The sequence below is a fragment of the Cricetulus griseus genome, chromosome 9, assembly GCF_003668045.3.
Source record: "Cricetulus griseus strain 17A/GY chromosome 9, alternate assembly CriGri-PICRH-1.0, whole genome shotgun sequence".
NCBI classification, from domain to species: Eukaryota; Metazoa; Chordata; class Mammalia; order Rodentia; family Cricetidae; genus Cricetulus; species Cricetulus griseus.
Window position 1 is genome coordinate 6,977,845 of NC_048602.1, and position 21,304 is coordinate 6,999,148.

General features: G+C 49.3%; 1 protein-coding gene across 1 annotated transcript; it reads right to left on the reverse strand.

Annotated features, from left to right (window-relative positions):
• Positions 1 to 9,737: 9,737 nt before the first annotated feature.
• Positions 9,738 to 11,560, reverse strand: LOC113837228 (galectin-7). Its single transcript, XM_027430627.2, has 4 exons — positions 11,555 to 11,560; positions 11,131 to 11,219; positions 10,382 to 10,583; positions 9,738 to 9,851 (listed from the first exon to the last, which is right to left on the reverse strand). Exons 1-4 carry the CDS (start codon positions 11,558 to 11,560, stop codon positions 9,738 to 9,740), a joined length of 411 nt encoding a protein of 136 aa, XP_027286428.1.
• Positions 11,561 to 21,304: the final 9,744 nt, after the last annotated feature.

Consider the following 21,304-nt stretch of genomic DNA (forward strand, 5'->3'; position numbering starts at 1 on the left):
CTGACTCCACCAACATCTGGCCTGCTAGGAGATGGTACAGGGACTCACCAAGTGGGCAGAAACATTCTCTTTTCCCAGAACAGTTTCAACTGTTCAAATAGTAGCTAAACAGCTCCTCCAGAAACTGGTCCCCTGAGTTGACCTCCCTCAGCAATGGGATCTGACAGTGGCAGGCTTTCATAGCCAAAGCCTCTCAATAGCTAAAGCTTTAAACAGATACAAAAAAACTTCATTGTGCACATAGAAAACCTCAGAGTTTCTGGCAGGTAAAAGAATAAACAGGATATTAAAAGAAACTAACAAAACTCTCATTAGAGTTCAGCAAAGGGCGGATAGGCCTCTTCCTTTGCTTTGGGCCCACTGTACTCCATATAGGGAAAAACTTACCCTGCTGTGAGATTGTGTTTAGAAGGCCTCCCCGAGCTGCTTCCCAGGCTCAGAGGCCAGCAGTTGACAGCCAGAAGTCTCTAACCATTCCTTTCTCAATTCACTACAGGCCCTCCAGTCCTCCATACAGGCTATTTAGTAAACTTTCTGAGATTTCTGGAATCACTCAACTGTGATTCCACCACCAGTTTCCCCTTGTTCTAACCCAGTGATACTGTCTGGGTCAGGCAGGTAGCCAAAGGGATGTTGGAACTAACCTAGAAAGGACCCTACAAGCTGACTCTCTCCACTCCTGTGGCTGTGAAGGTAGCTGGCATTTCACCATGGAGCCACCATAACCAAGTTACAGATGTTGCTGCCAAATGGACTATGCTGTCTCTGGACTACAGACCCACTGAAGTGAAGGTTCCATTGGCCCAGGCCCTTCCGTTCCCTGCATTATGGGTATGAATACAGGGTCATGGTCCAATCCCCACTGTCCTCAGGTATGGACTGGAAACTCAGGAGGACAGATACAGGGAAGGTATTAGCTAGTGTGACTACAGACCAGCAACCCATGTTCCATCTTGACTTTTGCTCACTGGTGCCCACCTTAAGTGTCTGCTTGTATGGAGAAAAGGAAAGATGTAGGAGTTTATCTTCTGAGGTAGGAATACAGAGACTACAATTCTACACATGCCCTGCAGCTGGGCCCCTAGCTGCCAGAAACAAGGGAGTTTCCGTTGTAAAAACTGGGGTTGTAAAACTGAGGCTTCCTGAAAAATTGCTTTAAAAGATTCTGGCCTTTGGGAAACAGGAAAAACCTGGAGAAGCAGACTCTCTGCCACAGGAAGGGACCCTGGGGGTAGTTAATCATTCCCACACAGAAGTCAGCCAGGATTGTGGTCATGCTTAGACAGTACCACATGGGCCTAGGAGCTAAGCAGACTGTCAGGCCATGACCAACAAAACTCTCCGTGACCAGGGACAGCCCAACTAAACATTAGAGGACTTGTCTAATACCCAAAACCTTTAACCCAGGCATATCCCTTATTCTGAAACCTGCTGTTCTGCCTTGTGGGTAAACTCATATGAACAACAACGATATCACTGGGTCCCTGAGACTCCTTGGTGGCCATGTACTAATGGTTTAACTAAGCGTGCCTCTTCTTATGCTTCCCAAACTAAGTAGACAAGTTGATCAGGCCTCAGAGGTATTAGAATAACAGTTAGGACTCCCTTGCAGAAATGATTCTATGAAACTGAAGAGGCTTAGATTTCCTTCTCGTGAGATAAAGGAAACTATGTATGGCTCTTGGGGTAACAACAAAACTGTTGTTCCTATGTTAACTCATCTTTCCATGGTTGAAAAAAAAAAAACTCAAAAAGAGCAAGAGAAAAAGACATAAACCAGATAGATGATTGGCATCAGTCTCTGTTCCCTTGGTCCCCCTGGCTAACTACTCTGCTATCAGCAATGACTGGACCTTTAATTCTCCTTCTGATTGGATTAACAGTGAAGCCCTGCATCTTAAACTATATGGCCAATTATGCATCACTTCAGTAAAATTAATGGTCCTTAGGACCAATTACACCTCTTAGAACAGGATGAGTCCACAATTTGACTTGTTCACTAAAACCAGTGGGAAGGTAACAAGGCCCCAGACCTTAGTACAACCAACACCATGATGGAAGTACCATTTTGGCCTTAAACTCAGCACACAGACAGCACCACTTGACAAAATGGAAACAAAGTCCATAGTCCTGGGAAGTCTCTAATGTGCCAACCTTGATTTTTGGCTTCTGTAGTTCTTCTGGCTAACTTCTTGTAAACTGAAGTATGTCAGGCCAGGATATGGCCTTTGTGCTTAAAAGGTCACCCTGAAAGAGGATCAGGCTACACAGGGATCCTGAATACCCAGTATAGTCACCAACCAGCTAAAAAATGATTCTATTGGCTCATAGAGAGACACTGTCTCCAAAAAAGAAAATCATCTTTTTCTGCTTTCATTGTTTTTTGTTTGTTTGTTTGTTTGGTTTGTTTTTAGAGACAGGGTTTCTCTGTGTACCTTTGGAGGCTGTCCTGGAACTAGCTCTTGAAGACCAGGCTGGTTTTGAAATCACAGAGATCCACCTGCCTCTGCCTCCCGAGTGTTGGGATTAAAGGCATGTACCACCAACGCCCGGCTAGTCTTTTTATTTTATTTTTCAGACAGATCTCTGAGTTCTGAGGTTAGCCTGGTCTACAAAGCCAGATCCAGGACAGTCAAAGCTACATAGAGAAAACCTGTCTGGAAAAACAACGAAGTTGGGCCTTGGTGGCGCCTGCCTTTAATCCCAGCACTTGGGAGGCGAGACAGGCGAATCTCTGTGAGTTTGAGGCTAGCCTGGTCTACAGAGCAAGTTCCAGGACAGCCTCCAAAGCAATACAGAGAAACTCTGTCTCAAAAAAAAAAAAGAAAAGAAAAAAGAAAGGAAGGAAGGAAGGAAAGAAGGAAGGAAGAAAGAAAAAAGAAAGAAAGAAAGACCAAAAATACTAGTGAGGCTGGGGAGATAGGTCATTGGATAAAATTATTTCTGGGAAAGCAGAAGGATCTGAGCTCAGATCCCAAGAACACGCCACAAGCTGAGCTCGGCTGCTCATGCCTGCCAGCCCAATACTGGGAGAGAAGGCATGTAGACAGGCAGCTCATGTAGACAGGCAGCTCTCCGGGGCTCCCTGGCCAGCCGGACTTGTCTCAGAAAATATAAATAGGGTCAGTGAGATGGCTCACAACTGTCTGTAACTCCAGGAGACATACATGCAGGCGAAACACTAATATTCATAAAATAAAAAGGGTTTTAAACGATGATACATATTGTAACTCCCAGACAACTTTTTTTTCTTTTCTTTTTTGGTTTTTCAAGACAGTTTCTCTGTGTAACTCCCCTGGCTGTCCTGGAACTCTCTCTGTAGACCAGGCTGGCCTCCAGCTCCCAGAGATCCACCTGCCTCTGCCTCTGCCTCCTGAGTGCTGGGATTAAAGATGTGCGCCACCATTGCCTACCTAACTTTTTTTTTTCTTAACAGGGTCTCTTCGTGTAGCCCAGGCTGGCCTTACTTGTGTAGACATATGACTGCCTCTGCCTCCCTCAGCAGTGGGATTGAAGTCCTCTGCCAACAAAAAACACGGTGAAAACAACTTTTAAATCAGACATAGTGGTGCATGCCTTTAATTGCAACACTCAGGAAGTTGAACCAGGAGGCTGGAGATGGAAGCCAACCTGGGTTACATGAAAAAGTTCCTTCTCAAAAGGAAAAACAAAAATAAACACAGGTTATTTGTGGCATCCAGGTTCATGGTGACCTCCCAAGCTGCCAAACTGTCAGTGTTCATCGCCCAGATCACACCAAGGTTGGTAGGGTTGATGAAAAGGCAGAGGGGCTCACACAATGTCTTAGAGGGAATTACACAAGACCCCTCAGCTTCTGCTCTGGGCGGCCTCTGGGGCATTTGGTCACTTCTTGAGCCTCCTAGGGAAAAACACAAGTGACATAACGCTTGGGCTCCTTCTAACACTCACGCCTGAGCGTCTTCTTGGAGGAAGACCCCCCCCCCCAGCTCCAGCCAGGTCTTTGGAAGGCTGCGCACCTTCTCTGTGCAGGGCTTGGCTTGAGTGCGCGAGGCACTATGGGTGATGCAAGCGCGTGAGGCCTTGTGGGCGATGCCACAATGTTGCAACGCTGGTAAAGCACCACACCAGCCACTAGATAACGCAACAGAATGAGCGTGGCTGAGTGCCAATAAAACTTTATTTGTGGACACCAAAGTTTGAATTCATGTAATTTTCAGTATCAATTAATGGAAGCCTTCTTTGATTTTTTTTTCCCTCTCTAGCTATTTAAGCCTGGAAAACTCATTCTTAGCTTGTGAGCCATAGGCAGTGAGGTGAACTGGTCCCCCATCCGTAGTGTGCCACTCTCTCTTTTATATGACTCTACGTTCCACTGGCATGAGCATTCCTAAGCCACCACCCAGAGAGCCACCCCCAAATTCCTAAGCTCAGATACCAAGTGAGATAATCAGCGAGGCTAAGTTTTCGGGGTAGCTTGTTATGCAGCAAGAGACAGCTTTCTCATCCTTAGACAGGATGGGAAAGCCAGATCAAATATGTTGTCTACAACATTTTTGCTGAATGTGAAGTATACCCACAATCCCAGTGCTCCAGAGGCCAAGGCGGGAAGATTGAAGAGGACTACTGCAAGTTTGAGACCAGCCTGGTGCACACCGTGCAAATACAAGGCATACATACATACATACATGCAGGCAGAACACTCATACATATAAAAATAATACATCTTAAAAAAAAAACTTGAGGGCTGGAGAGATGATGGCTCAGCAGTTAAAAGCACTGGCTGCTCTTCCAGAGGACCTGGGTTCAATTCCCTCATGGCAAGTCACACTGTCTGTAACTCCAAGATCAGACGCCCTCACACAGACTTACATGCTGACAAAATACTACTGCAAATAAAATCATAGAAATAAATTATTTTAAAAGAAACTCTTGGAAGGAATCACAATAGGGCTGAGGGATGGGACTAAGAAGGTGGGGTGTTTGCTTCCTGACATGCATAAAAGTCTGGGTTCTCTCTCCATCACCTAATAACGCTGGGCATGGTGGCACACACCCATAATGCCAGGACTCAGGTGGTGGAGGCAGGAGGACCAGAAGTTCAAGTTCATCTTCAACTGCATGGTGAGTTTGGGGTGACATGAAACCATCTTAAAAAAAAAAAAAAAAAAAGCAGAGATGGCTCAGAGGTTAAGAGCACTGGCTGCTCTTCCAAAGGACCCAGGTTTGATTCCCAGCACCCGCATGGTGACTCACAATCACCTGTAACTCCAGTTCCAGGGGACCTGAGGATCTTTGTGGCCTCCAAGGACACCAAGCATGCATGGGGTTCACAGACAAGGGTGCAGGCCAAACACCCATCCACATTAAATAACTAAAACAAGATTTTAAATAATGAAAGCTTGTTTTCTTTTAAGAACATTCATTTTAGGGACTTAAGGATGTCGCTGTGACTTGTGGATGCTAGGAGCAACAGAAGGGCCATGCTGCCATGAGCCCCGGGAGGGAAAGTTAGCACCTTTCAATGTCTACAGAGATTTTGTGGGGAAATACCCCATATGAAAACTGGGATCACAGCGTGGTTCTTGTCTGTTTTGAATTTATTTTTTTTAGCAGAACTCACAGTAGCCTAGAACTCACAGACATCTATCTACTTCTCTCTCTCTCTCTCTGTCTGTCTCTGTCTCTCTATCTCTCTGTCTCTCTCTGTCTCTCTGTCTCTCTCTGTCTCTGTCTCTCTCTCTCTCTCTCTCTCTCTCTCTCTCTCTCTCTCTCTGTCTCTCTCTCGACAGGGTTTCTCTTTGTAGCTTTGGAGCCTATCCTGGAACTTGCTCTGTAGACCAGGCTGGCCTCGAACTCACAGAGATCCGCCTGCCTCTGCCTCCTGAGTACTGGGATTAAAGGTGTGTGCCACCATTGCCTGGCCTACTTCTGTCTCTCGAGTGCTGGGATTAAAACATGGACTACCATGCCCAGCTTATATGTATTTATTTACTTATTTTGGTTTCTTGAGACAGGGTTTCTCTGTGTAACATCTCTGGCTGTCCTGGAACTCACTATGTAGTCCAGGTTGGTCTTGAACTCGCAGAGATCCACCTGCCTCTGCCTCCTGAGTGCTAGGATCAAAGACATGTGCCACCACAGTCTTTTTTTCCCCCTGCCTATTTTGATTTTTAAGCACATGTATGTGTATATGTGTGCACATACATTCATGTGCCATCAGTGGCCAGCAAAGAGCAATGGGTACCCTGGAGCTGGAGTTTTGAGCCCACTGATGTGAATCCCTGGGAAATGAACTTGGGTTTTCTGCAAGAGAGTATGCATTTTCAACCACCGAGCCATCTCTCCAGCCCCCAATACCAGTTGTCTCCCTCATATCTACTGCAGCAAAATGCACAGGCCCCATTCACAGCTGTGCCTATGCCGATACTTATTTAACATTTTATTTTGAATATTTTCTCAAAGGGATATAGTTTTTATTTTATTATTAATTTTTTGTTTGTTTGTTTTGTGTTTTCCAAGACAAGATTTCTCTGGGCAGCTCTGACTGTCCTGAAACTTGATTTGTAGACCAAGATGGTCTTGAACTCAGAGATCCACCTCCCTCTGCCTCCTGAGTGCTGGGATCAGAGGTATGAGCCACCATATCTGCTTGGGTTATCATTTTGAAAGAATTATTTTTATGGGGGCTGGAGAGAAGGCTCAGTGGTTAAGAGGAGGGGCTGTTCTTCCAGAGGACATGGGTTCAATTCCCAGTACCCACATGGCAGCTCACAGCTGCCTGGAACTCTACCTCCTGACACCCTCACACAGACATGCATGTGTGCAAAAACACCAATGCACATGAAAATAAACAAATCATTTTAAAAAGAATTATTTTTATTACCTTTAATTGTGTGTATGTGGTAAGGGTATGTCCTGTATGTGCAAGCATCCTTGGTGGTCAGAAGCATTACATATCCTAGGAGCTGGAGTTACAGGTTCTTATGAGCTGCCTGATGTAGATTCTGGGAACCAACTCAGGTCCTCTGTAAGACCTGAGCTAGCCACTGAGCAGTCCCTCTGAGAGATACCTTAACAAAAGCACTTAAAATTAAGTACTTGGCACAAGTAAGTAAGAATTAACTTGTTGATCCAGGTGTGATGGCACACGCCTTTCTTCCCAGCACTCAGAGGCAAGCAGATCTCTGAGTTCAAGCCCAGACTGATCCATTTGGCAGGTTCCAGGCCAGCCAGAGGCTACAACGAGACCCTGCCTCCAAAACAATAAATAAATGGTAATTCACTCGTTGAGGGCTGTGTAAAATGGCTTCGGGATTAAGGTAGCTAGATGATGATGTTGATGATGATGATCAGAGAACTGGTTTCCAGAACCCACATTAAAGATGGGCATGTTTAGCAAGTCTCCTATTAAAAGGCAGATGGATTCAGGATCCTCAGAGGAAGCCTACCAGCCTCCCTCCCGGCAAAGAGACCAGGTGTTTCTGAGACCTATTCAATTAATAAACTGAAGAGTGATAGAGGAAGAGTCTTTTGGTTCGGTTTTTGTTTTTCGAGACAGGGTTTCTCTGTGTAGCCCTGACTGTCCTGGAATTCGTTCTGTAGACCAGGCTGACCTCAAACTCACAGAGATCCCCTGCATCTGTCCCCTGAGTGCTGGGGTTAAAGGTGTGCGCCCCATCCGGCCAGCCCGAGGAAGACTCTTGACTTCAAGCTTGGCCTTCATGCCTGCACCCACGGGCACCCACACACATAGGTAGACGCACTCCCAGCGCTCAGGAGGCGGAGGCAGGAGGATCTCTGTGAGTTCGAGTTCCAGCCTGGTCTACAGAGCGAGTTCAGGGCAACACAGAGAAACCCTGTCTAGAAAAAAAAATATTTAATTAAATTTAATTTTAAATAAAGAATTGCATCGGTGCATCGGTAGAAACTCATTTCTACCACTAGGGGCGCCGTCTTTAGCTCGGTCTCTGGGCACACAGGGCGCGGGCAAGGCGAGGGGTCTCCGGCGGAGGATCCCAGGGGCAGAAACCCTGGGTGGAGGAAGAAGAAGGTCGTGGGGATCCTGCCTCCGGGTCCCCCACTGAGGCCACAGAGAGTCGGGCGGGTTTCCTGTGCTCGCGTTGATCCCGGTGGCAAGGCGGGCGATGGCCGCCAGGGGGCGCTGCCGTCTGTGTTCTTGGCTTGGGCGTGTCCTTCTTGGGCGTGTCCTTCTGGGCGTGTCCTTCTTGGGCGTGTCTCCAGAAGAACGCTCTGGAAGGAAAGGCAGCTCGGAGCAAGTTCTGCTCGGTCTCCAGGCGCTGGTTCTGGGGACCGCGTCTCGTGTCACCCCGGACGGAGCCTGGACATCAAGCCAGGCTGCCTGCGCTGGTCTCCCGGTCCCCGCCGCCAAAGCGGCTTATTGTGGCAGGGCCGGGGGTCGGGATCATCGGGTCAGGACCGCAGGGCCGGGCCGGGGACCCAGGCCTGCCCCGCCCAGCCGCTGAGGACACCGCGTCTGCCCCGGGGACGCGCGAGTAGCGACCTGTCCCGACGCAGGGTGCGGCTCCTCCCAGCTGGGAGCCACCCCCGCCCGCCCGCCCAGGCGCCCCCAGGGCTCTGGAAGTTTGGGATGCCCAAATGAGAGAGACAAACTCCTCTTTTCTGAGTTTTTTTTAAAAAACAGTTTCTTTTTTTAATATTTTATTTATTATGTATACAACATTCTGCTTCCATGTCTATCTGCACACCAGAAGAGGGCGCCAGATCTCATTGCAAATGGCTGTGAGCCACCATGTGGTTGCTGGGAATTGAACTCAGGACCCCTGGAAGAGCAGTCAGTGCTCCTAACCTCTGAGCCATCTCTCCAGCCACTTTTCTGAGTTTTTAATTTTTTTTTTCAAGACAGGGTTTCTCTGCGGCTTTGGAGGCTGTCCTGGAACTAGCTGTTGTAGACCAGGCTGGTCTCAAACTCACCAATGCCCGGCTGATTTTTTAATTTTGCGTTGTTTGTTTGTTTGTTGGTTGGTTGGTTGGCAGCAGTATCCCAGGCTCGCCTCCAGCTCAGGGCAATTCTATTGCCTCAGCCTCCAGAGTACCGACACAGCAGGCGTGAGCCACCATGCCCAGCATTCCCCGCTTTTCCACAAGGAAGCATTTTGGTGACAGTGTCACAAAGCGGTGGGTGCCTCCAAATGCCAGCAGGCCCCCGGAACACAACAACGGCTTGCTGTGCAAAAGGCGCCTGATGCTCTTGCGTGAGACCTGAGTTCGGTTCATAGCGCCCACGCCGGGCACCACACAATTGCTTGCAGCAACGCCTGGGAGGAATCTGACACCCTTCACTCCTGCACGCGGACTCCACACAGACACAGTTGCAAAACAGTTACACAACACTTGACGTGCGAGTGCGCCCCCCCCCCCCGTCATCTCCCCAGCCTCTGAGAGCTGAGGCAAGGGAATGGCTGCAAGCTCCAGGCCAGCCTGGGCTACACGGACTGTTTTTTTTTTTTTTTCACACCCTCCCCCGCCCCACCAAAGCCACCACCACCTGGGAGGTGCTCCCCGATGGTGCTCCCCGATGGTGCTCCCCCTGGGCCTCTGCTCAGCTAACTCCTGGCCTTGCAGGTTGAGGAGCATCTCAGACACAGGCCCGTTTTTTCTCTGAGCCTCAGTTTCTGCAGCCATACATAAAGGACACCGACACAGGAACTACAGCTACACTTTATTCGTCATCTACAACCCTCCCCCACGACCCCCCCCCCGGCACCGCCCTTGGCTCAGAAGATCTTCACGGAATGTAGCTGCACGTCTCCGCCCACCTCCACCAAGCGCACGCGCCCGGGCGGCATCCGGTGCTGGAAGTGGAGGTACTCGTCGTCCCCGACCACCGCCTGCGGGGTGAGAGCTTCAGTCAGGCCTAGATGAGGCCCGCAGGGTGTGGCCCTGGGAGATGCTATCTATCCCCAGCGAGCTCCCCTCTCCTCCCAGGGAAGAGGGGTCTGTTGTCCCTGGCAATGGGACGCAGGGAGCTTAGAGCCACACGGTGCAAAGGTGTCTCTCGAGTGTGGGCGGCTGATGTCACCACCACTGTTTGTCCTATGTCACCGGGGATTGAAGGTGGTGAGTGGTTTGGGTGAGCGGTCTCATCTACCATCCCACGATCTAATTAATACTGGATGTTGGTCTCAGAGCAACAGGGAAGCGAGTTTGTGTTCACAACACCCTGCTAGGACACCCGCCCCTTGGGCACTTGGCTCTTGATCACTCAAGTCTTGTCGCTGTTAAGGGCAGGCAGACCAGGAGAGAGGCCCTGGACCGCGGTTGCAGCATCCCCAGGGCTTTCCCTGCACGCTCACTCCTGCCGCATCCCCAGCACTTTGCTCTAGACCTGGGTCTGACCATTCCCCCTTCAAAGACGCACCTTGTAGCCTTCCTCTGTGGCTATGATGAGCACCTCAAAGGGAAGCCCGCGCTGGAAGGGGATGCCGGAGCCTCGTTCCTCACGGCCCCATTTGCCTTGCTCTTTGGTGTTGAAGACTACCTCGGATGTGTCGAGTCTAGGGTTAAAGTGCAGGGCGGCGTCTGCTCCCTGCTCCTCGCTGCAAAGCAGGTTTATATGGAACCTGCCAGGGACAGTAGGCCTCAGAGATCAGCACCCACCATGCCCCGGCACAGACCCACCCACGCAGAGTCCCTCTGTTTATAGCCAGGATCCCCTCACTGCCAGAGGCTGGCGTTGTCCTGGAGTTCTGGTGTGATGGAAGGCCTACTGTTCAGGATTTCAGGGAAGCCCACCCAGATGAGCAGGCCCAGTAGAATGGACCCTGTTATTCCATATTACCAATACTCCCACAAAGCCCCGGGTCCCAATTTTAGTAGACCATGGGTTTGATGACCAGGAGCATTCAGGGTGGTGGCAAGGCTCAAGGCAGATTTTCAGGCTCCTGAAAACTGAGACATGGAACTCTAGGACTAATCAAGGACTCTTGAGGTTGCCTTAGAACCCTAAATTTTTTGGCAGGCCTGGGAACCCACCTACGAAGTCTTGGGGAACACCAATGAATACATCCAAATTAAGGTAGCAACAGAGAATCAGAGACTCCACTTGACAGAAGGGGTCCACTGAACCAGGACAGCCCCCACCCTTTCCCCTGGAACCCAGGATGTCACCTGCCAGCCTGTTCAGGGACAACTCCTCGAATTCTCATGACAGTGCCCGTGCGGACACCCTGAGGCAGAGGGGTCTTGTGGTCGGTGGCCTGAAAGATTTGGGTGGGGCAGAGATGAGAACCAGGGAGACAAAGAAACTGTTGGGGCAGCCCCAGCTGGGAACTCCAGGAATGGGACAGAAGACAAGAGGGAATGGAGATTCGAGGAGAGGCAGAGCCACGCACAAATATGGGACAGAGACAGTTACGAGAAAGGGAAGCCGCCAGGGCCTGGCCCATCAGGACCAGCTGGAGAGACCCAAGAGACAGGCAGCAACCAGCTATCCTGGGACTGTTTTTTTGGCTTTGAAGGGGAGGTTTCAGGCAGGCCTGGCCTCGAACCCGTCCCACCCTGGCCCCAGCTCCCCTAGCCTCAGAATACTTACTGACATGGCTGGCACAGCAATACAGAGGCAATGAGGCCGGGAGCTGCAGGAGGGGACCTTAAGTAAAGGCAAGGTGGTGGTTCAGCTCCACCCTTCCCATGCAACACCCACACCTGGCACAGACCCCTGCCCTAAGGGCAAATCTGTTAAGGCTGGGCCAGTCTCCTCCTGCCTCGCCCCCACATCAAGTGGGGGTGCGGCTGTCTTCCCCCTTTCCTAGGCTTGTAGAAATAGGGACATCCTTCAACGCCGAGGCTGGAGAGGTTCTCTCTGTACTGCCCCCCACCCCATGCCCCACCCAGCACAGGACTTCTCTGGGTTCAGAAGTGCTCATCAAGCCTAAGCCACCACTAACTCTTTCCCAGTGGGAGCCTCCTCCCAAGAGCCCAGCTTGTTCTGCTTCGCCCAGCCCGACTAACTCTACCTCTGCCTTTAGTGGCAGGCATAATAGCTCAATGGTATTTACTGGGCCCCCCAGGAAACCCATTATCCCTTCTTGTCCTGTGCTGGGCCCCAGGTTACCAGAGTGTTGTGTCTGGCACATTCGAGTGCCCAGTGATGGAGAGTGAGATGAAGTCACACTTAACAACGGCCCTCTGGGTGTCCAGGTGTGTGCATGTCAGAAACCCTGAAGCCACGCACAGAGAGCAGCCTCCCTGAAGCACTACTACAGGGGACTGAGCTGATAGGAGCAAGGTGCCCAAAGATCAAACTGCCACAGGCCGGGCAGTCTCTAAGCGGCTGCCTCTCAGTGGTTCTGCCTTGTGTCTCCATGCCCGATAGCACGTCTGTCCTCCTGAAAGCCCGTCTGTCCTCCTTTTCCTCCCAAGTCTCTAGCAGAGGGCACTGAGCCCAGCTTCCCACCCAGTTAGGGTGACATAGGATATGGCCTGGTGGGTGTCCCAGCCCCCAGTCACCACCCAGATAAATTAAACACGATGGGGTCACTGTTAAAAGCCGGAGTTTTAGTCTCCAGGACTCGAGAGAAAGTGGGGGGGAAGTCGGAAAGAAAGAAAAAAGAAGTTTCTAGAAGGCAGTCAGAGGGAGGGCGGGGATGCCAAGCCATGACCGATCCTAACAGCCCAGCAGCCTTCCTGAAAGATCTTTCCCATCCCTGCCCCCACCCTACTGCTGCCCCACCCAGCAGATGGTAGAGCCCTGGGCCAGAAGCAGACTGGGAATAGAGAGTTGGGGTGGAGACGGCTTCCTCTCTTCTTCCTCTGTTCCAGTATTCCAGATTCACCTCCCATCCCTAGAACACATATCAAGGACTCCCACGGGGGGTGGGGTGGGCAGAATAAGCAAGAAAAGGTGGGGGCTGCAATGCTGTGGGAGGAAACAGACTGGGCATGACGACCCATACCTGGAAATGAGGTGAAGGTGGAGGCTGGAAAGTCAGCTCGAGGTCATCCCTGGCTTCATATTGAGTTTGGAGCCAGCATAGGCTGCACAACACTGTCAAAAAAAAAAAAAAAAAAAAAGGGCTGGGCATTGGTGGTGCAAGCCTTTAATCCCAGCACTCGGGAGGCAGAGGCAGGTGGATCTCTGTAAGTTCCAGGCCAGCTTGGTCTCCAGAGCGAGTGCCAGGATAGGCTCCAAAGTTACACAGAGAAACCCTGTCTCGAAAAAAAACCAAAACAAACAAACAAACAAACAAAACACCAACAAAAAACAAAAAACCAGCAACTTCTGGGCATGGCTCAGCACCCGGGAGGCAGAAGCAAGTGGATCTCTACAAATTAGAGGCCAGCCTGTTCTGTATATCGGGCTCCAAGATAGTCAGGGCTACATAGAGAGACCCTGTCTCAAAAAACAACAACAACGCAAACAAACAAAAGCTGGAGAGATTCCTCAGTGGTTAAAATTATGGCTGCTCTTGCAGAAAACCCTAGCTCAGTTCCCAGGGGACCTCAGCGCTGCTTGTAACTCCAGGTCCAGGGGATTTAACACCCTCTTCTGGCCTCCTCAGGTACCCACCCATGCGTGGCATACACAATTTAAATTTTAAAACAAACAAGAAACCTTAGGTTAGAGAGGAACATCTTAGAACTGGTTTTGAAGGTTTTAGCCTGGGATTTTACAGGACAAGGACACATCAGAGGGCTGAGCCAGAGGACATCAGGTTTCAGGTTACACCACCATCCACTTGTCACAATTAGGCCGAAAATTGTGGCTTCTCTTATCCTAACTTCTTGCTCTGTATAAATCGCTGTCCGACAGCTGTCTGCACCTCGTTCTGTTTGTTGTTACCGGTTCCCACAGACTGGCCTTTCATTTCTTCATCAGAGTTGGATATGAGTTCACAAACAGGGATTCACAGGTCTGGGCTCGCCCTCCGTGATTGGCGAAACACTTGAGTTCAATCCTTTATCAGTTCCTATATCTTTTTCCTCTCTGGGAACTGAGACACTCTGAGTTGTTGCCTGATTCCTGTTTGACTGTCTCAGGGATCTTTGTCTAAGCACTGAATAATATCCCCTTGCACATATTTTTTTTCATTTCTAATTCATTAGTGGATGTATTTATTTCCTAGGACTCATTTTTACTGAAACAACTATGGATTAAGAAAGATTTTAAGTACGGGCATTGGTGGCGCATGCCTTTAGTCCCAGCACTCTGGAGGCAGAGGCAGACAGATCTCTGTGACTTCGAGACTAGCCTGGTCTACAAGAGCTAGTTCCAGGACAGCTTCCAAAGCCACAGAGAAACCCTGTCTCGAAACAACAACAACAAAAAGATTTTAAAGCTAGGCAGTGGTGGTGCATGCCTTTAATCCCAGCACTTGGGAGGCAGAGGCAGGTAGATCTCTGGGAGTTTGAGGCCAGCCTGGTCTACAGAGTGAGTTCCAGAAAAGCCAAGGCTACACAGAGAAACCCTGCCTTGAAAAACAATAAAAGAAAGAAAGAGGTTATAATGAATGATACTGATGATTGCTGAAAATCTAAACTTTAAAGACTTTATTTTTATTTAAGTGTGTGTTGGGGCCATGTGAATGTGACTATAGTTTCTAGGAAGACAACAGAGTGTGTTGGATCCCCTGAAGTTGGAATTACAGGGGCTTGTGTGCCACCTGACATGTTTTGAGACAGGGTTTCTCTGTAGCTTTGAAGCTTGTCCTGGAACTCCTCTGTAAACCAGGCTGGCCTCGAACTCACGGAGATCCACCTGTATCTGCCTCCCAAGTGCTGGGATTAAAGGCATGTGCCACCACCACCTGGCTCACCTGGCAATGCTATTTTATTTTATTTTTTATTTTATTGTATGAATGTTTTGCCTGTATGTACCTATGTGTACCATGTGAGTGCAATACCAGAGGAGGTCAGAAGAGGGCATCAGATCTCCCAGAACTCCAGTTATAGACTGTTGTGAGCCACTTGGGAACAGAATCCCGGGTCCTCTGGTAGAACAGCCAGTGCTCTTAACCACTGAGCCATTTCTCCGGCCTCCTCTTTCTTTTTAGATGAAGTCTCCCTATGTAGTCCAGGCTGGCCTGGACCTAACAATCCTCTTTTCTCAGCCTCTCAGCCCCACGGCTGAGATTACAGGTTAGAGCCACTGTACCCGTGTGAAAGCTAATGATTCTAGTGATAACTGTAGTGAATTGAACTCTCGGGTCTCTGCTGAGGGCAAGCCTTTCCTTGTAGTGTTCAGCTCCATTTATGAACTTATTTAATTAAACGCTCTTAATTATTTTAAGCTGACAGTATGGTTTTTACAAGGCATTCCTTTTTCAGTGTTTTAATTGTGCAGTGAGCATTTCTAGGTCATAAAGTAGGTCTTGTAAAATTCAAGGCCTGATAATAGAATGCTCTGGGTGGCTCTCTCCTCTCATTTTCTGTCTTTCCTGCCCCCTTACCAAGTCTCACGGTGTAGACCAGGCTGGCCTAGAACTCACAGAGATCTGCCTGCCTCTGCCTACTGAGTGTTGTGATCAAAGACATGTACCACCTGATGCGGCAACCCACCTACTTTTTGGAGACAGCCTGGGGTTCTGAGGGTGGATTATGGAGGTCCACGAACCCCTGAATAAAAGAATAACAGATAATTATTTGGGGAGCACACATACAATGAAGGTAAATAGCTGCTGTGGTCTTCTGCCCTTGGAGGCACGGGACGCTGCAAGGCAGGATGCTAGACACCACCCAAGAGAGGGAGCAAGGCCCCTCCTCTTCCTTACAAGGGATCATGTCCATACACTGAAGCCACACCCTAAGGCTGGTTCCTCAAATCTATTGGTGGAACAAGATGCCACTACAGGTCACCTAACCAGGATACCCAGCCAGCAAACCCCAGGGAGCCATCTGTCTCCAAATCCCCAGGGCTAGGAATACAAGCATGCTCTGCTCTGCCTGGCTTTTAATGTGGGAGCTGAGGCTCAAACTCAGGCTCTCATGTTCAGCAAGCATTTTGCCAACTGAGCTATTTCCCTAGCCTCCTCAATGACAGCCCCGGACTATGACATGAGTTGGCCACCACTAGTTCCAGACAGAGCCACCCGTCCTGGAGTGATTAACAGTGTAAAATGGGTGACTCACCCAAAGCTGTTTTTTTGGTTTGAGATTATAATATAATTACAATATTTCTCCTTTTCCTTTCTTCCTTCCAAACCCTCCCATATACCCCTCCCTGATACCTTTCTTTTTTCTTTTTCTTTTTTTCTTTTTTTTTTGTTTTTGTTTTTGTTTTTTTGTTTTTAGAGACAGGGTTTCTCTGTGTAGCTTTGGAGCCTATCCTGGCACTTGCTCTGGAGACCAGGCTGGCCTCGAACCCACAGAGTTCCTCCTGCCTCTGCCTCCCGAGTGCTGGGGTTAAAGGCGTGCGCCATCAATGCCCAGCTTATCTAGTGTTACTTATATATGTGTATTTTCAGGGCAGAGCGCTTGGCACTGGAAAACCAATTCATGTACTCTTCCCTGAGGAAGATCGCTCTCCCACTCTGAGCCGTCCTCAGTTGTCTGCAGTTCTTTGTGTAGGGCTGAGGCCTTGTGGGCCCTCACCTGTCTACTCTGGCATGACTATCAGCGTTGTCTGTTCAGCTCATATTTGGACAGTCATGTTGATAAGACTTTATGGGTGTAGTCTCTGATGTCCCTGCCCCTCTGGCTCTTATACCCTTTCCACCCCCTCTTCTGCAATGTCCCTGACTCTTAGGTGCTGGAGTGTTTTGTAGGCGTATCTATTGGGACTGGGCTCCACAAGCATGCATTTTGACTGGTTCCTGTACTGATTTCTTTCTGTTTCAAAGAGAAGTTTTCTTGATGAGGGATGAAGACTATAATTCTCTGTGGGAATAAGGACACATGTTTATAGATTTTTTTTAGGGATTATGTTGGTCTAGTAAATTAATGGTTTAGATTCTCCTCCAGTAATCACAACGTCATTGTCATGGAGTACTTAGCTGAGTCTCTAGTACCAGGCACCGCTTCCCTTTTGTTGAGTGGTCCCGAGTCCAGTTAGAGAGCCACTGGTTACAGCCAAGGTGTGTGTGCCACTACTGCGCCCTCGGGATTGGTTACTGCACCATATTGGTTGTTTACGTGGTTCACAGGCGGCATAATTGGGTAGGACTATATCCAGAGGGAAGACGATCTGTAGTCCGTAAGATTAAGATATCTTTATTCCGATAAACACCAGCCAAATGCAAGCCAGAGCATGCCAGGAGCAGCAAGGCAGGGAGGCCAGAAAGAAGGGGGCCTCCCATGTGCTTGCAGCCCCTTAAAAACCTATCCCTAGTCATCCTGACCTCACCTTGACCACGCCCTGACAGGCGTGGTCAGGCTCACCTGTAGCCAGCCCTTAGGAGGCATGTTACGGTGTCTCCCTACATAGGACTGGGACCCCAAGTTTTAAGACAAAGGAGGCAGAAGAAAATGAGGGTATGGATGCCATGCTTTTACCCACACTTTAGTGGTTTTTAGTACTTGTTTTATTGAGAATACCAGGTGTGATGGCACATGGCTAAAAAGCACAGCCTTCTAGAGCAGTAGGAGGGTCACAGAATTGGATTATATGAGGAGATCTTCTCTCACATGTACACCTCAAAGAGATAATAGAAAAGAAAGGGAGGGAGAGAGAAGAGTTATGTGTTTAGTGATATGACCACTTTTCCTTCAGGGGCTCCCCACTGTCCTCGGTGGAGACCTCACCAGAGTCAACATCACTGTGTTACTTTGGACTTTCAGCTCCCAATCTGTGCGCTAACTAAACCTCTTTGCTTCTTAAGGCAGCCTGCCTTAAGCATGTTGGTATAGAAATGAAACTTCACAGACTGATTCCCGTGTTATTTCCTGGGAGGGGTGGAGAAAGGGGGAGGAAATGAATTAAGTACCAGTTGAAAGAAATGCTCACTGAACCAAGACCTTCCAAACTGGCCTCCCAGGCATGGCAGCTGGCACCTCTGAAAACAGGCCTGAAGCAGGAGGCTGAGGGAAGAGGGAACTCCTCAGGGCGGTGATAAAGGGAGTTTCTGGACAGCAGCAGCCTCAGGGTTCCAATCTCCTGCACACCGCACACCCCTAGGAAGGCAGACAGAAGGGACAGCTGGGCTGAGAGCTCCATGAAGGTGAAATTGTCATAACCCTTGACTTGTTTCGACACACTGGCCAAACCAAGAGATTCAGTGGATTCAGTCCAGCATACAGAGAAATAAGGGCACCCAACAGTAAGCACATGGCTGTGATGGCCAGGAAGCATAGTGACTTCTGCAAGGAGACATCCCCACAGACACACCACAGGGTTGGGTGGAGGTGGATGCTACATTGTCTCAGTAACACCAACACTGAACACTGAGCCAAGCAAAATTGCCTTGTGTATCCATTGTTGACAGTCCTGGGTGAGACAGTGGGAGCCCATAAGAGACAGAATGGGTAGTTACATCACCTAACAGTGAAAGACCCCCCGAAGAGGTACTTTCGTAGAGGGAGACCCACACCCAGGAATCAGCGAGGCCACGAACTGGATGCAAAAACAAGAGGCTTTATTGGAGACGCGGGTACCCGGGGCGACTTAGCTTCTGTGTGGCTAAGCGCCCCGAGCCAAGGGAAAGGGGTCCTTATATAGGGAAAAAGGCGCAAGCTAGGAGCAGGGATTCTATTGGATAATTCTAATGAGGCATTGTACAGAGCTATTCCCATTGGTCAATGTAAATGAGGCGCTATACAGGGTTATTCAAATGAGGCAAAGTACAGAGTTATTCAAATGAGGTGAAACACAGAGTCTTTCAAATGAGGCGAAATACAGAATCATTTCTATTGGATGGTTCAAATGAGACACAGAGCCATTCCAGATCAGCATATTCTCAAGGTCTGGTGTCTGGTACAACAGACTCAATTCCCCCCCCTCCGCGTCCAGATGGCTGACCTTGGGGGCGGAGACCTTGGGACGGAGTGTTTCTCATCGGGCGGGGCTCAGGGGCAGGGCTCCAGGCCGGCTCACTTGGTGTTCGTTCTCGTGCCGGCCCACCTGGTGCTCGCCCTCGTGCCGGCCCACCTGGTGCTCGTTCTCGGGCCTGCCCACCTGGTGCTCGTTGCTCGGCCCCAGCCCCGAGGCGCGGTGCCAGGCGGGGCGGGCCGGGGGCGCGAGCCCTGCCGGGGTGAAGGCTTGGGAGGCCCCGGCAGCTTCGGGGCAGGGGGCTCAGGGGCATTTCGAGCGGGTCTTTCAACAGTAAAACATGGAGAAAGTGAGGGCTGGAGAACTGGCTCATGGTTAAGAGAGCTTGGGTAGGACCAAAGTTTGGTTCCCAGCACCCACATTTGTGGCTCACAACCACCTGCAACTCCAGTTCCAAGGGATCCCATGCCCTCTTCTAGTCCCTTCAAGGAGTGGGAGAGAAAGAGAGAGGTGTTTAGGGGATAGGACCTACCTGCCTCTGCCTCCCAACTGCTGGAATTATAGGCATCATGCCTGGCTAAACAAAAAACTTAAATATAGTTTAAAACATTAGGGCCAGCCTGATCTACATAAAGAGTTCCAGGATGGCCAAGGCACATAGTGAGATCCTACCTCAAAAAACAAACACAAAAAATTTAGGACAGGCAACAAAGCCCAGAACAGACAAGATGGCTCAGCAGTAGAGGAGAGGCCACCAAACTCAAAGACCTGATGTCAATTCCCTGGACCCATACTGGGAAGTGCGAGAGCTAATTCCTGCAAGTCGTCTTTCGACTGCCACACTTGGGCTGTGGTGGTTCCCCGTAATACACCAACACCATTGTGTAAAATAGATAAATGATAAAAAATGTATCTTTATGTCAGATGTTTTTATTTGAATTAGAAACAAGATTGTTTTACATGTCAATCTCTGTTCCCTTCTCCCTCCCCTCCCCTCCTCCCTAACCACCCCACCCTAACTAAAACCCTACCTATCACATATCCTTTCTGCTCCCCCTGGCTGGTGAGGCCTTCCTTAGGCTGTCATCAGAGTGTATTGTATCCTTTGGCATAGGACCTAGGTCCACCCCGGTGTGTCTTGGCTCAGGGACTATTCCTCTATGTGGAATGGGCTCCCAAAGTCCACACCTATGCTAGGGAAAATTACTGAACTACTACAGGAGGTCCCATAGATTTCTGAGGTTTCCTCACTGAAACCCATGTTCCTGGGGTCTGGATCAGTCCCATGCTGGTATCCCAGCTATCAGTCTGGGGACCAAGAGCTCCCCGATGTTCAGGTCAGCTGTTTCTGTGGGTTTCACCAGCCTGGTCTGGACCCTTTTGCTCTTCACTTTCTGTTATTTTTAAATGTTTTTCATTAAAGCAGAATTATAGTTTCCCCCCTCCCTTTATTTTACCCTCCCTCAGACTGTCCTTTGACCTTCCTGTAACCCCTCCCATGTCTCCCCACTCTCAAACCGATTGCCTCTGTTTCTTTGATGATTATTGTTACATATATGCACTCATCTACAAATACAACATGCTGAATCCATCTTTGTTGCTTGGGTGTATATTTTTTTCTCAGGACTATCCACTCTACATTAGACAATCAATAGTTGGGTTGTCTAATGTAGAGGCTAATTATCCTTCCCCCGGCAGTTGCCTGCAGCTTTTGTGTAGAGGTGGAGCCTCATACAACTTTTCCGCCCATGATGGGGCAAGTGCTTCTGTGTATGTGTTTGTCTTACTGGATGATAAATAAAATACTGTTTGGCCAATGAGGTAACAAGGCAGGCAGGACTAGGAGTCAAGGAGGATTCTGGGAAATGTAGTAAAGAAGTGGTGATCCAGGCAGGAAGTGACATCGCAGGGAGACTCATATATAAGCAAGGGCAAGAAAGAAGTCGTTCCCTTCTCTCTTCTTCCTGGTCTCTGCTCTGGAGTTGCCATGTGATCCGCCGGCAAGAGTGGGCGCCAGCGGATGGCGTCCTCGATAGGATAAGTCTTATAAAATATATAGATTTATGATAATTCAGACTGAGCTAGCAGATGAGAAATCCTAGTCATTGGACAAGCAGCATTTGTCCTAATATAAGTCTCTGTGTGTTACTTGGGACCTTAACGTGGTGGCGGGCGGAACTCAGGTGGCCTGGCAGAAAGCACCCACGTGGCGGCAGGGCTCGAATGGCTGTGGCAGAAAGACTTATTGTTACACTCCCATGTTAGCAAATCTATTGATATTGCCATTGTTCCAAACTTCTTTATGTGGCCATTTGTAAGAGAGTGGTTTCACAGCAGACTTTCTGGTGTTCCGGCTCTTGCAATCCTTCCGCCCCTCTTCTGTGATACACATCTTTATAAATACGCTGGAAGCTAGGCGTG

What these genes read in the sequence shown, in the direction of transcription:
- LOC113837228 (XM_027430627.2), bottom strand. An exon ending in GTCCCTGAACAGGCTGGCAG is followed by an intron (nt 10,584 to 11,130) that starts GTGACATCCTGG and finishes TGTCCCTGGCAG; the next exon opens with GTTCCATATAAACCTGCTTT. An exon ending in CCACAGAGGAAGGCTACAAG is followed by an intron (nt 9,852 to 10,381) that starts GTGCGTCTTTGA and finishes CTCACCCCGCAG; the next exon opens with GCGGTGGTCGGGGACGACGA.